General features: G+C 42.9%; 1 protein-coding gene across 1 annotated transcript; it reads left to right on the top strand.

The window, feature by feature from the left end:
• The first annotated feature begins 3,992 nt into the window (after nucleotides 1–3,992).
• Nucleotides 3,993–5,029, top strand: LOC115639697 (olfactory receptor 1009-like). The gene has a single exon (XM_030542646.1). It carries the CDS (start codon nucleotides 3,993–3,995, stop codon nucleotides 4,923–4,925), a length of 933 nt encoding a protein of 310 aa, XP_030398506.1. The 3' UTR covers nucleotides 4,926–5,029.
• The last annotated feature ends 10,770 nt before the right edge of the window (nucleotides 5,030–15,799 follow it).

Raw genomic sequence — 15,799 nt, 5'->3', positions numbered from 1 at the left:
CATTTTCTCTCTAGGGTTGTATGGGGACAAACATACTTTTGACATTGGACAGAACATTGATTTCATTGCCTTTTCCATTAATAACTGATATCAGAATTAGCCATTCACTTCCAGGAAGGCAGGATAACTTCTCTACTGTATGTACAGCCTGATATTCAGACAAGCGGAAAATTGAGTAAAAAATCCCATTAGGTTGGAATTTAAATGACTTAGGAGCAAAATTTCCATTGATTTTCTATAAGGTCCCTCTTTTCAAAATTATGTCACTATATCGAGATAATGTTTGATGGTCACATTCATTTCTTCTTGATAATGTCTCTCATAACCTTCTCACAAACAAACTAGAGAAATACAACCTAGATGGAGCTAGCATAAAGTGTGTAAATAGCTGGCTGAGAAACAGTTCCCAGAGAATAGTTATCAGTGGTTCACAGCCATGGTGGAAGGTGGGGTCCTGCCGGGATCGGTTCTTGGTCCGGTTTGGATAATGCATAGAGAGTACACCTATAAAACTTGAGCATAATTAGGGATAATTCCAAGATGGGAGTGGTTGCAAGTGCATTGGAGGATAGGATTATAATTCAAAATAATTTGGACAAACTGGAGAAATGGTCTGAAGTAAACAAGATGAAATCATTAAGGGACCAAATGCAATGTACTCCCAATTCAGATGAACAGTCAGTGGCAACACTACAAAATGGGAAAGACTGCCTAGGAAGAGAACTGCAGAAAGGGATCTCGAGGTCAAAGTGGACCACAAGATAATAGTGAGTCACGGTATAACATTGTTGCAAAAAAAGCAACATTGTTCTGGGATGTATTAGTCAGGGTTGTTTGTAAGCCAGATAACACATACGTAATTCTTCCACTGTACTCTGTGCTGATTAGGCGTCAACTGACTGCTTGTGTACAATTTCTGGGTGCCGCATTTCAGTAAAGAGGTGAAGAATTGGAAACATGCAGAGAAAGAGCAACAAAAATTATTAAGGTCTAGACAACATGATCTATGAGGGAAGATTGAAAAAATGGCTGTTTAGTCTGGTAAGAAAAGACTAAGCGGGGAGATGAACAGTTTTCAAGTACATAAAAGGTTGTTACTAGGAGGAGGGAGAAAAAATTTTTTTTTTAACCTCTGAGCATAGGACAGTGTTGGAGAAAAACTCAGTTCTCGGTTTTTGTTTGGGTACAGCAAAATCAAATACTTTATTCTAACTCCAGCAATTGCAATAGAGGGAGGGAGTGCCCTAGGACACTAGGTCACCCCAGTCCCAGACAGGTCTCTCAACACGTAAACAATTACAACTAGCATTTATACCTTTGTTACAGACAATAACAAGCAATAATACAGACAATAATGAGCAACAGCTGCATTTTGTTTAATACATAGGCTATCCTGCTATCTTATTTTTCTCACTTCTGGGCGCCAGTCTATGTATTTGATTATCAGTGCAAAGTCGTGATAACTTCTCACTTAGTTCTTTCCTACTCGCCTCACACTATCCTCCCTTCGACAAATCTCATGTCATTAGGATTACAGCTGGCCTAACTCTTGCTAACAGACTAACATGCATTAAGATCCCCTACAAATCCTTATCAATTCTTTCCCTACTCCCACACTCCCCCCTTTTGTACTTCTAGTACAACAGATATTTTCAAATCTCTATTTGCATTAAGCCATGGATTTCTGATTCTACATCAGATGTTTCAACCTTAGGGATTTTCATTGGATGTAATGACAATGCATAATTAGCATGGACACGAAAGGTATGACTATTATTATGTCCTTTACAACAACAATAACATAATCCCAACTAACTAACAACAATGCAAGCAATAGTATCCCCATAGCAATAATATGATGAGGTTGTTGTACAGTTTTGGTTACAAAGCATAATATATCATACTTAGTACACAAAATAGACACTCTATAAGCTGTATGAAAGGCATTCTTTTCAGCTTGATATATATTCTGAAGCATGTGAATTTGCCCGTGCAATTCAGAGATTCCTTGAACCTCTGGTAACAATGAAAGCAAATTTTGAAATCGATCAGGTACTAAACTGGTCCATTTAAACTAAGGGCTACTTGCAAAATTCTATCAGCAGGTCAATAAACAATATGATTGCCTGCAGTGGTGATGAAATTAAAATGTATATCTTGCAATGTGGTGGTTTTAACATACATACAGCTATCGTTTTAACATACATACAGCTATCATTAGCTTGAAAAGTAAGTGTCCTGTCAGGATAGTTCCTTGTCCTCTACCCTCCCAGCAAATGTTATCATAAACAGTGACAACTTCCTCTGGCTTCAGTTTATGGATACACTGAAGCTGCAGGAGTTCTAACAGCCAAATGTCCATTGACTCTCTATTCCTATACAAAATATCAGGTGTTATTCTAGGGGCACTGACTATAAATCAGTTAGGTATACCAGGTGGTCTAATTTCCCAGATGTCTCGGTGAATAATCCAGTCCCATATGCATCCTTCCCATGGACCCGTCAGGATTTGGTATGTGGGAGCCCACACCTCCCCAACCGGTCCAAATGCTTGGAAGGAGCACTGTGAATGTCCACACTTCCACTCAGAAAGTGTCCAGATATGTCTCCATGACCACAGATCAGATGGTACTCCTGATGTGTCTGTAAGGGCAGTGGGCCAAGTCTGGTGCTCAAGATCACTCCGAATGGCCATCAGCTGGTCATTCAGGAAATCCTGAATTTCTGAAAGTGCTAGGTCCCACTGCAATGCCTTCCCAGCCTCAGTGGTATTCAATACCATCTCTGTTAGTAACTTCTGGGTCATAGAACTAAGGGTGGAAATAACATGTAACTCACCAACTCCAGCCTGTACTTGGGTTAGCTGAGCTCCAGAAATAAGGCTAGTGGCCTTTTCTAGTTGGCCTGATTTCTCATATGTTCTTGGCTTTTAAAAATATTCCAAATGGCTGCTGCGCTATTGGCCCCATCCCATAGGGATCCGGTCAAGTCCCTCTTCTTCCAGAACAGGAAACAATGGGCTAAAATTGAGGCAAGGGTGGTTTAAGTTGAACATTAGGAAAAACTTCCTAATTGTCAGAGTGGTTAAGCACTGGAATCAATTGCCTAGGGAGGCTGTGGAATCTCCATCTTTGGAGATTTTTAAGAGCAGGTTGGACAAACACCTGTCAGAGATGGTCTCTATAATACTATAATACTTAGTCCTGCCTTGAGTGGAGGGGACTGGACTAGATGACCTCTCAAAGTCCCATCCAGTTCTGTGATTCTTCTTCTTCTTGAAAAATCCTAATGATTGTAATAGGTAAGAATCCAATTATATACTACAGATATTAATTTGTGTTTTCAACAAAGTAGTCTAGAACAACTGAGAGAGTGTAATTATTTTTATAGATTTGGCCAGATGTCCAGCTATTTTCAATTGGCCATAGTTTCATTGCAACCAGTCTGCCCAATTTCATGCTTGTGTGACACAGCTGTAACACTACTGAAGTCATAAGACCAGATTGCAGAGAAAGAATAAATTCCTCTATAGCCTAGTGGCTTGAATGCTCACCCCACATGCAGAAGACCAAGTATCCAGTAACCCTGCACTGCCTCTTTTATGATGTATCTACAGAGGTACAGCTTCAAGAGGAGAGACTGATGGAGCCCCACATCAGACAAACCCTTAGTCAGAGCTGAGCAGGGTATTTGTGAATACCTGTAGGACCCGATTCTAGGACTTAGGCATGAAAAGTGGTGGTTCAGTGCCCAAGTCCTTTTGTGTATCCAGCCTAATTTGTCTATTATAACACACAAATACCATCTCTCTTTCTCTCTCTCTCTAAATTTAATATAGTTAAAACACACATTTTACAGAATGGAATAGGACTCTCTTTACATTCAGCCTGTGGAACAGATAATCTCCACATACCATTTCAATTTATTTTTATAAGTGTTAATTTCATTTTTTTTCTCGTCTTCCAGGTCACAGATTTCCTGAATAACTGACAATGAAAAATCAAACCACAGTGACCGAATTTATCCTCCTGGCACTTTCCAGTGACCCACAGATGCAGATTTTCCTCTTTCTCTTTTTTTTAGTTATTTACCTAATCACTCTGAGTGCTAATATAGTGATCATGGTGGTGATAAGAGCTGATTCTAACCTTCACACACCTATGTATTTCTTTCTCTTCCATTTATCCTTTGTTGATATGTGCTATTCCTCAGTCACGGTGCCTAAAATGCTGATGAACTTCCTAGCAGAGCACAAAACTATTTCTGTCAATGGCTGCATAGCCCAGATGTTCCTTTTTTACCTCTCGGTTGGTGCTGAAATTTTCATTCTCTCAGCCATGGCTTATGACCGCTATGCTGCCATCTGTGATCCATTACATTACGTGCAGACAATGAGCAAAGGAATCTGCGTTCAGCTGGTAAGTGGTGCATGGACCATGGGCTTCTTCTATGCCCTTCTTAACACAGTTTTTGCCCTCAAGTTGCATTTCTGTGGGCCCAATCAAATCAGTCATTTCAGCTGTGAGCTCCCTCCTCTGTTACAACTGGCCTGCACTGACACCCTCACCAATCAAGTGGTGCTTCTTACTTCTTTTGTGATATTTGGGTCAAGTTCCTTCTTCCTTGTGCTGATCTCCTACATTTACATCATCTCCACCATCCTGAGGATACGCTCTGCAGAGGGCAGACGTAAAGCCTTCTCCACCTGCAGCTCCCACCTGATTGTAGTTGGTTTGTTGTACTTCACAGCTTTTTTCCAGTACACAAAACCCAGCACAGTCTCCTCTGTGGTTCTGGATGAAATGTTCTCCATCCAGTACAGCATCTTGACCCCCATGTTAAACCCCATCATCTACAGCCTGAAAAACAAAGAGATGAAAACAGCTCTAAGGAATATATTGGGGAAATTCAGGTTTCTCAGTTAGTGTTGATTCTCTCATTTTTTGAAAGTCAGAAAGCATAGATTTGTGGGTAACTAGTGTTTGAGACATTCTCAGCTCAGATAATTGAATGACACTTTGGGCGAAATCCTCCACAGATCCAGTGCAGATTCCTTGAAGTCAATTGTCCAGATCCTTAGATCGTGTAAATCAGCATATCTCCATTGGAACCAATGGGTGCTGGAGTTAGACCCACAAAGGGTCCTGAACAGGAGAAATTGAGAGATATCCCATGACACAGTAGCCAAGGCATGCGTCTGGGAGGGGACAGATCTCTATTTCGATCATTTCTCCTCATCAGACAGTTGAAGCTAGGGTCTCCCACATTTGAGATGAGTACCATAGCCACTGGGATAAAAGTTATGCTGGAGCTCCTCTTCCTAATTCTGTCTTGTTTCCACAAAATCAGATGGATATAACTGGCCATGAACAAATTCAGTCTGGAAATTAGAGAAAAGTTTCTCACCCTCAGAAGGGTGAGGTTCTGGAACAAACAATAGGAGCTGTAGGGATGCACAACTTAATTAGTTGTAAGAAAGTGTTGGATAAAATTATGACGGTGTGATGGTGTGGGGGGCAGGGCTCAGCAACTCTGGTGCTTACTTCTGGCTTATGTCTTATGTTCCTAAGGGACATGCTTCAGGGTTTCAGCCAGATACCACGGTTCATGAAGGAATCCTTCCTCCTCCCATCAATGTATTCTGGGAGGGAGGTTTTTTTTTTCTCCTTCCTCTGAAGCATCAGGGATGACCACGGTTGGAGACAGGATCTTGGATGGGATGGGCCAGGGCTCTGAGGTGTTACTAAGTTTTCTCTCTCTCAGATGTTTGCCTACACTGTTGTTGTTCACATAGCCAAGGACTAACTGTTTGAAAATTAGCTAAGGACACAAAAACTAACTGCATTTTTTAAGTACATTGGAAGCAGGAAGCCAGACAAAGAATCAGTGGGGAACTGGACGATCGAGTTGCTAAAGGAGCACTCAGGAAAGACATTGCTCTTGTGGAGAAGCTAAATGAATTCTTTGCATTAATCTTCACTTCAGAGGATGGGAGGGAGATCCTTTCAGCTTAGGTGATAAATTAGAGGAACTGTCCCATACCGAGCTGTCGATAGAGGAGGTTTTGGAAGAAATTGATAGATTAAACAGTAATTAGTCATGAGGACCAGATGGTATTCATCCAAGAGTCCTGAAGAAACTCAGATATGAAACTGCATAACTCCTTCTTTTCTTATTGTCATGAAATCTGTCATTTCATAAGCATTTTCTCCCAAAATTGCCTTCCACCTTCAGATTTGCAACCACTTCCTCCCTGTTGGTTAGAATCAAGTGAAAAATGGCCCTGCAGCCACACTTTTCACCCCCACTCTGACCCCCCCGCCCCACAGCTAAGCCCCTTACTCCCACTCTGGCCCAACCTGCCTAGCTAGGTTTTGCAGTCCTGAGGTCCCAAATGGGGCCATTGCAGAGTAATAGGTCACATCCATAGACTGTTAGTATATACGTGTGTGTGGGGGGGGTTGTTTTGTTTTGTGTTTTCAGAAAACCTAAGAAGCCATTGGCACTGAAAACACTCAGTTCAGCCTACATGAGCAATGAAGATTTACTCTGGTTGTTAGAGATTGTTGGGATTTTAAAGCATTGTAAGAGAGGTGCTCAAATCCTATTAATTCTCCCAGTGACTTTAAAACCCTAAACCAGACCAAGACTCTTGTTTCTATTTATTTGAAGGAAAGACCCCATGGGTCCAGAACCCAGGTCTGCAGAGGTATTAGTCACTTAACCACTCCAAAATGCTACACAGCAGTACAGTAGGTGCAATCAGCCTCCATGCAATGTCCCATGACTGTGGTGGAGACAGACCATGGGAAGTTCCACATCAAGGGTTTGATAAGCAGCAGCCCCATGGCTCCTAACTGGCTCCCTGCCCTATATGAACCCAAGCGGTGCTCTAGGCAATAGTATGGATCTTCTGTAGTTGCTCTGACTATTCTTGCTCTATGTTTTTGAACTCCTGGCTTGACTGTGCCTTGTTTTGGACTTTGCCTCCTGATTCAGACCCTGAAAAATGACTTGGGCTCTGATATTCAGTATTGACCCTGGCCTGGAACTGACTATGAACTCCTTGGCTACCTTTAGACTCAGGTTTGCCCCTTGTCCCTGACTGCCCTTTTTGAGTTCCTGAAATTGACAGTTTTCCAAATATCTCATGGAACTGGGGAGTGGTGTAGCTCATAGGGCTAGCTTGCCTTTAGTATATTCAGTGCCTTACCTTCCTTATATTTAGCTATTTTCATTATATTCAGCTGTAATGCAAGAAACTTACAGGCCTATATCTTGTAAGATATTAACTGAAGCATTAGTTAGCAGAAGTGAGGTTAAGTAGGCTGTAACCCTTGGCACAGAGCAACCATTACCTTTAGGTTTTGGGAACTAAGAAGAGTTTGCTCAATGGCAGGAGTTAGAATGGTCCAGTAAATCTTGCTATGAAGAGATAACTCAGTTGTTTGAGCATTAGCCTTCTGAAGTCTAGAGTTGTGAGTTCAATCATTGAGAGGGCCCCGTAGGGATCTAACCACAAAAATTAGTTCTCGGTCATGCTAGTGAAGGCAGGGGGCTGGACTTGGTTAACTTTTGAGGTCCCTTCCAGTTGTAGGAGATAGGTATATCTCCAGTTATTATTATTAACTGCAAATATGCTTAAGCAAGCGGTGATGGGTTTGATCATGAGTTGAAATGGTTGTTACATGTATTAATATACTAACCCATAGAAGAAAGACACCTCAATATTAGCAGGATGAAGAAATAAAAATAACACTGCTCTACAGCCAAAATGCTTCTGAAATAAATGTAGTCGAACTTTACTAATTCTGGATCACTGAGAATGAAAATGATGCTTAAAATTGTTGATTGGCTCTAGTTTTCAAGATATGCTATTGGGTCAGTATATACGACCCTTGACTTGGGAATGGCGGAGGATAAGTGAGTTATAAAGGGAAGGGATCTCAGTTTAAACCAGAAATGACTACAAGACATCTTTGACTGGATCTATGAATAAATCTATGACTGAGTTTGGACAGTACTTGCTTTTTAGACAAAACAATGAATGATGCAATCTGAAGCTGGTATTGCATCATACATGATATGAATTGCATCATGTTATTCCTAGAAGTCATGGGTGATGCAATCATAACGAAGCTTACATCACTCTGCTGAACAAATTGCCCTATGTTAGCTCTAGAAATCATACAGTATCGTGCTCTCTTATTTGTCAGTGTTTGATTTTGCAAAGGGACACATTTCTGTTTAGCCAAAGTGAGCAGAGATGCCTCGTACTTGTGTGAAGAGTGCAGATAACTTCTGCTATGTTTGTGGTGAAGTGACTTTTGCATCACAAAATCGCAGTATAACCACTATGGTTAAGAAAGCCTATCACCTTTCATTTGGCTGCAAAATTGGAGATCAGGACAAGAAGTGGGCCCCACACATATGCTGCAACACTTATGCAACAAATCTTCACCAGTGGTTGAACAGGAAAAGGAAATCTATGCCTTTTGCAGTGCCAATGATTTGGAGAGAGCCAACAGATCATATCAGCAATTGTTACTTCTGCATGGTGCCTCCAGTTGGGAAAGGTGTGTCAAAGAAGAAAAAGTGAACTGTGCATTATCCAAACATTCCATCAGCTATACGTCCAGTACCCCACGGAGAAGGACTGCCGGTTCCTGATGCACCAGAATCATTCTCGAGTCAGATAAGGAAGAGGAAGAGGTTGAAACTTCTCGTCCTGAATCATCAATGTCACAGGACCCACATTTTCTCCCATCCTCCTCCTCTGAACCACACCTCATAACACAAGGTGAACTGAATGACCTTGTCAGGGATTTGGAACTACCCAAGAGTAAGGCAAAGCTGTTGGGCTCCAGACTACAGTAGTGGAATCTCCTGGCAGGATATCAGGGCAAATGGAGCCCATCAATGCTTGCAGACTATTGCTGGACAGTGACAAGAGATGCTCCATTTAATGAATACAAGAGACAAGCCAAGAAGCGCCGAGTAGACACTGAATAGGACTAAACTATGTACAGAATAGTTTTTTGCCTTTTGTTTCATAATAAATTTTATTTATATAACCCTTTTGCTGATTTTTAAAGTGTTATATGAACTATTTGTAAAGATAGAAGAGTTCCTATAGTGTGACTGTTGCAACTGTGCACATCGGGGTTCCCAACCATACAGTAATTTTAATAATACAGGTTTTGGAATAAAAACCTATCAATCCTCAAAGAGAGAACTTGGAATTCTCAAGTGACCAATATAATTAATATATAACCTGGAAAGGTTGTGTAGAGTGATTTGGGTGTATTCTATAGGTCCCAGTCAGTGTTTGTGTGATGAAGTGGAAATTTTCTGTAATAATGTAATGAATGATATGCAAGACAGTGATTTATGTGACTAGGGATTGCTAGCCAGTGCATGCAAATGTTTAAATTGTCTAGGGGCTGAGCAGGAGACATAGTGTATGTGTGTGTGTGTGACGTCACTGTTTGGTGGGGTAGGAATGGGTCATTAAGGACCATCTGGAACTGACCGAATTCAATGGAGGATCCAGGAAGACAATGGGAGCCTCAGGGATTGAACAACTGACACCTGCCCACTGACAACTCTGGCAGACAGAATATGTGAACTCAGCATGGGCCTGTAGGAGGAGGAGGAGGGGTCAAGAGGTGTCAGGTGGATGGTTTAAGGGCAGCTCAGCAGCCCTCACCTAGGACTAACAGAAGGAGAAACACAAAAATGGATTACGCAGCAGCTTGGCTGGGTGGCAAGCTGGCTGGACCAGGATGGACTGCAGGCTGTGTTTCTCTATACCAACACAAGGACTCACTGTGCAGAGCTCAAGGCATGAAAGGCCACAAGAACTTAAAGAAAAATGGGACCCTGTGGGGGTCTGGCATACTGAAGGGGTTTCTCCAAGGGACTGTTTAAAAGTTGGGACATAGCATAGATCCTACGAGCCATAAAAGGTGAACAATAAATTAGGTAGCAGCCTACTTTAACTTACACCATTTTATACCCTCCTGGTAGGCCAGCCTACCAATCCACTCATCCTCTTGATATCTAACCACCTACCTATATATACACAGGCTGAGATTTTTCAAGGAGCCCAAAGGAGTTAGTTGTCAGTCAATGGGATTTTGAAGCCTAACTCCCTTAATCTCCATTGAAAATGTAAGATCACATCCAACTTGTCTCCCTTAGACTCAGACTTTAAATAATCTCCTTAAGTTCTTTGCTTTGCTCCTTGTAAAGTTTTCTCAAATATAATCATGCCTTCCTCCCTCTGAGCCAGTGGTCTTCCAATTAATTTCATTTCTGTACTGCTTCTTCCAATACTTCAGTCTCCCCAGTTCTTGGTTTTGAAAGTATTCCTCTCTCCAGGCCAGAAGGAAGATTACCATATCACCAGATTTCCAAAGATAGATGCCTACTGGGATTTTCAAAAGCATCCAGGTACATAACTCCCTTTGAAGTCAATGGGAGCTAGGTACTCCTAGGTACTTAGCTGTGTCTTCAGTCACTTAAAGACCTTTAAAAATATGGCCTTCAGACCTTTGGAAGACAATGAATCACTGTTTGAGATCAGCTGTGCTTAGCAATAGATGTTGGTTTCTTCCTTGACTGACAAGTCTGCATGAGCAAGATTCCTATCCAATATACTTTTTTAATACTCAGATATTTAGGTTTGATCTCACCTTTTACTCAGGCCTTACTCCCTGTAAAACTCCCTCTGACTGAGTGAAAATTGCATTTCAATGCATGTTGGGTGCTTTAACTCCCTTAGGCTCCTTTGAAAATCCCAGCCTCCATTGCTTTACACAGATAAATCATAATTTCACTCAAGCAGACCTTAAGGTGAACAACAAAACAAGGAAGAACAAAGTCAAGTTTCCTGAGAGAGCACCATGGGCGTTTCTCCTTTATAACAAACTACAGCACTTTTCCTAATGAAATGGAAACTGCAGGTGGCATTTCTAGAAGTGCCTAAATGATTTAGAGCACAAGTCAATGGGACTTGGTTGACCAAGTTACCTGAAAGAGGAGGTGGTGTCCCTTCTTCCAACCATTAGCCCAGTGTTCCTTACTGGTGTTCTGGAAGACCTGGGTTCAATTCTGCATTCTACTTCCTGTAGAGCAGGGACTGAAACTTTGACTTCCCAGCTGAAGGCCCTAAGCACCAGTATATAGGTACACAGGGGTGGAGTTTTCTCAAGCTTTCCCATTGAAGCTATTCCACTTATATAAAATACTTGGCTAGTCATGAGGCAAAAATTTCACTGTAGCTCAGTGTTAGGGGACTCCTTCGGTAGGTTCAACTCATTGGTCCATTGAGTGTATAAATAACTTTTATTTATACACTGTAGAACAACTTCAATACCCCAGAACACCTTATAGCCCAGATATTAAGGCACTTTACTCAGAGAGGAGAGTTCTCACTTCAAATCTTTGCTCCCACCCCCACATCGAGATGGGAAGAAAACCATGTGATAATCCAAGTCTCATTGCTCTTATTTTCAGGCACTACAGAGCACTGCTTGAGTGTTGATCCAGCCCAGTGTTAGTGGTAGCTTGTTACAGAGAGTGAACTTCAGGGATCTTGTCCCAAGAGGAACAAAGCAGAATTTAAACCATTCTCAAGAAATCAGCTTTTAATCTTGGAGGCAGTTCAGGAAAAGCTTTTTATTCCACTCTTACAGATAACCCTAGACACCTTGAGTGGTTTCATTGCTCTGGGTAAAGGGTCCAAGGATCATATCCATAGATCTATTGGATGTCTTGAGATGCTGTATTAAAGATGCAGATAGACTAGGTAGTCTACCTACTTATTGATTTGGCTAAGAATACAGAGAAAATCACAGGTAAGAATGATCTCACCATATTTATGATCCACATTTAAAAGGCAGGTGAGTTGATTCATAGTCCTATTTATTTTAATTTTCAATTTCAAAGGACCAGATTCTGCTCCACTTATCTAGGGGTGGGTCTCTCTGCAGAGTCCCATTGACTTCTGCCAGGATTCAACACTCTGCTCACACTGTTAGTTACAGCACAGGAGCCGTGGCTGGCAACCTAGATACAATATGAATCACACATCTCGCTCTCTCTATCTCTCCCTCCAGCACTGAGACTTTAGTTCAGTTGGTGCGTGTTAGCAGTAGTGTTTGTGTTTGAGGGTGGTGAGGTTGAGGGCAGGAAATTCTCTGGAGATGGCACTTAGCTTTTGTCATAAACAGATAGCTAAGGGTTAATGTCTCTTTCACCTGTAAAGGGGTAACACCAGTAACCTGAAACACTGACCAGAGGACCAATCAGGAAACAAGACTTTTTCAAATCTGGGTGGAGGGAAGTTTTGGGTGTGAGTTCTTTGTCTTGTGTCTGTGCCCTCTCGGCTATGAGAGTGATTTTTCTATCTCCTGGCTTTCTAATCTTCTGTTTCCAAGTTGTAAGTACAAAGATAGTAAGACAATAGGTTTATATTGGTTTTTTTTGTATTTACATGTGTGTAGTTGCTGGAGTGTTTTAAATTGTATTCTTTTTGGATAAGGCTGGTTCATTTTTTTCTTTTAAGCAAATGACCCTGTTTTTGTCACCTTAATACAGAGAGACCATTTTTATGTCCTTTTTTTCCTCTTTATATAAAGCTTTCTTTTTAAGACCTGTTGGAGTTTTTCTTTAGTGGGGACTTCAGGGAATTGAGTCTGCAGCTCACCAGGGAATTGGTGGGAGGAACAAGTCAGGGGAAAAATCTCTGTGTGTTAGATTTACTAAGTCTGACTTTGCATACCCTCTGGGTGAGGGGGGAAGAGAGATTAGCTCTCTCGGTGCTTGTGTTTCCAGGACTGGAAACAGGGAGGGTGGAGTCCCTCTGTTTAGATTCACGGAGCTTGCTTCTGTATATCTCTCCAGCAACCCAGGGAGGGAACACCTGGAGGGGAGGAGGGGGAAGGGAAATGGTTTATTCCCCTTTGTTGTGAGACTCAAAATATCTGAGTCTTGGGGTCCCCCAGGGAAGGTTTTGGGGAGACCACAGTGAGCTAGGTACTGTATAAATCCCTGGCTGGTGGCAGCTTTACCAGGTCCAAGCTGGTAACTAAGCTTGGTGGTTTTCATGCTAACACCCATATTTTGGACGCTAAGGTCCAGACCTGGGAAAAAATGTTATGACATGGTGGCACAGCGGTGTGGATAGATAGAAGAATCCAGTAGTCAGTAGAAATATTATTTTCTTTTTCTCTGCTAGGGCTTTTAAGCAGAGAGAAACAGTTTGGTTTTAAAAGGAACCAGAGAGAATTTTTTTTTTGATCTCTCTTGCAGTTTTTGGCTTGCATATTAAGCAAGGAACCATTAAGAAACTATTAAGGGTCTTTTGTGAGACAATAGCACTCCCATTAAGAGTCAAGTATCCAGCACAATACACATGCAAATAAAGTGGTTTTTCTGGTTTACTTTACATTTAAAAGATTAGCTAGAGGAAGAAAGGGAAAAGGGCACTGTTGCTAGGCAGACCCCAGGAGACAACAGAGCCAGCAGTTCAGACAAAGAACACCGGAGGGCACCCCAACACAAGAAAACAGGAACCATGCGTTCCAAGACAAAAATGGAGGCCGAGGCACAAATCAAAGACGCTGAGCACAAGCGAGATATGGAAAAAAAATTCAGAAACTAGAAATAAAACAAAAAGAGATGGAGCTAAGGGAAAGAAAAAAAAAGGCTACCCACAGGAGAGAGTTGGAACTCCTGAGGGAAACCCACCGGCAGGCCCTGGAATTAGAAAAGGCTAAGCAACATGCTCCAGCCAATCCTAACAACCCTTCGCCAATTATGGTTCCACATCCCAAGAAATTTCCCACCTACAAGGCAGGTGATGACACCGAGGCCTTCTTGGAAAATTTTGAAAGAGCCTGTCTTGGGTACAGCATCTCTGAAGACCAGTACATGGTAGAATTGAGGCCACAGCTCAGTGGACCTTTAGCAAAGGTGGCAGCTGAAATGCCTAAGGAGAAAATGAACGACTATAAAATTTTTCAAACCAAGGCCAGATACAGAATGGGGATAACCCCAGATCATGCCCGTCGGCGTTTCAGAACCCAAAATTGAAATCCAGATGTGTCATTTCCCAAACACGCCTACTACGTTGGAAAAAATTATGAGGCCTGATTATCAGGAAACAATGTTAAATCCATAGACGAACTGCACCTCCTCATACAAATGGAGCAGTTCTTGGATGATGTTCCTGAGGAAATAACACGGTACATACAAGATGGAAAACCCAAAAATCTCACCGAGGGGGGGAGATTGGAGCCAGATGGATGGAAGTGGCAAAAAGCAAAAAAGTTACTGTCAAGGGGAACGAATACCCCAGAGGGCACACCGACAATAAACCCTACAATCGAGGGCAACCAAAGACCCCACCTACAACCCAAGGAAAGCCACAGATACCCTATTCTTCCACCTCACCAATATCCAGTAACCTACCTCGACCCACTGACCAGCCAGCTGGAAGATGCTTTAAGTGTAATGAACTGGGACATCTCAAGGCCAACTGCCCAAAGAACGCCAACCGAGTGCAGTTCATTACACCACCATCACACCAAAGATCCCCAGGCCCAGATGCCTCTCAAATACCCTTGGAGTGAAGGGAAAATTTGAGAGTGGGCGGAAAGAAGGTTACTGCGTGGAGAGACACGGGGGCACAAGTGTCAGCTATCCACCAATCCTTCGTCGACCCCAAATTCATCAACCCAAAGGCCCAAGTGACAATTTACCCCTTCATGTCACAAGCTGTAGACTTGCCTACAGCTGACGAGCCTGTCCAGTACAAAGGCTGGTCAGAAATGTGGACTTTTGCAATCTATGACAATTATTCCATCCTCATGCTACTGGGGGAAGACTTGGCCAACAGGTGAAGCGGGCCAAGAGGGTAGGAATGGTTACATATAGCCAAACCAGGCAAGCTTCCAGACCCATTCGTGTTCCTGAGCTGTCCACAGGCACCCCGTCTGTGTTACCAGAGACACAGACAGAGGTAGTGGACCTGAATTCCATGCCAACCACTGAAACTGCCACAGCACCTCCAGTCCCAGGACCGGAACTGGAACAGCAACCAGCACCAGCAATTGCAACCCCATCTTCAAACTCAACACCAGAGGGCACCAGCGAGCCAGAACTGGCAGAAGCAACAGACAGCCATACCCAAAAGGCTCAGCCAGAGCCTGAAATACCCTCTGGTGCACCAGCGGAGAGCGGTACACCAGCAACGGAAACAACCCCATCACCTACATCGCTTCCAGAGGGACCAAGCCCAAGTCCACGGTCTGAGGAAGAACTGGTGACCCCAGCCTCAAGGCAACAGTTCCAGACTGAGCAGGAAGCAGATGACAGCCTTCATCAAGCTTGGGCGGCGGCACGGAGCACCCCACCACCTCTCAGCTCTTCTAATCGATCCCGGTTTGTTATAGACCAAGGACTTTTATACAAGGAGATTCTTTCTGGTGGACACCGGGAAGAATGGCAGCCGCAAAAACAGTTGGTGGTTCCAACTAAGTACGGGGGGAAGCTCTTAAGCTTAGCCCATGATCATCCCAGTGGCCATGCTGGGGGGAACAGGACCAAGGACCGGTTGGGGAAGTCCTTCCACTGGGAGGGGATGGGCAAGGACGTTGCCAAGTATGTCCGGTCTTGTGAGGTATGCCAAAGAGTGGGAAAGCCCCAAGACCAGGTCAAGGCCCCTCTCCAGCCACTTCCCATAATTGAGGTCCCATTTCAGCGAGTAGCTGTGGATATTCTGGGTCCTTTC

This window comes from Gopherus evgoodei, unplaced genomic scaffold (assembly GCF_007399415.2).
Source record: "Gopherus evgoodei ecotype Sinaloan lineage unplaced genomic scaffold, rGopEvg1_v1.p scaffold_104_arrow_ctg1, whole genome shotgun sequence".
NCBI classification, from domain to species: Eukaryota; Metazoa; Chordata; order Testudines; family Testudinidae; genus Gopherus; species Gopherus evgoodei.
This window is presented reverse-complemented; position numbering and strand designations above follow the sequence as displayed.

Coding starts and splice junctions, on each gene's coding strand:
- LOC115639697 (XM_030542646.1), top strand. CDS start 3,993: ATGAAAAATCAAACCACAGTGACCGAATTTATCCTCCTGGCACTTTCC.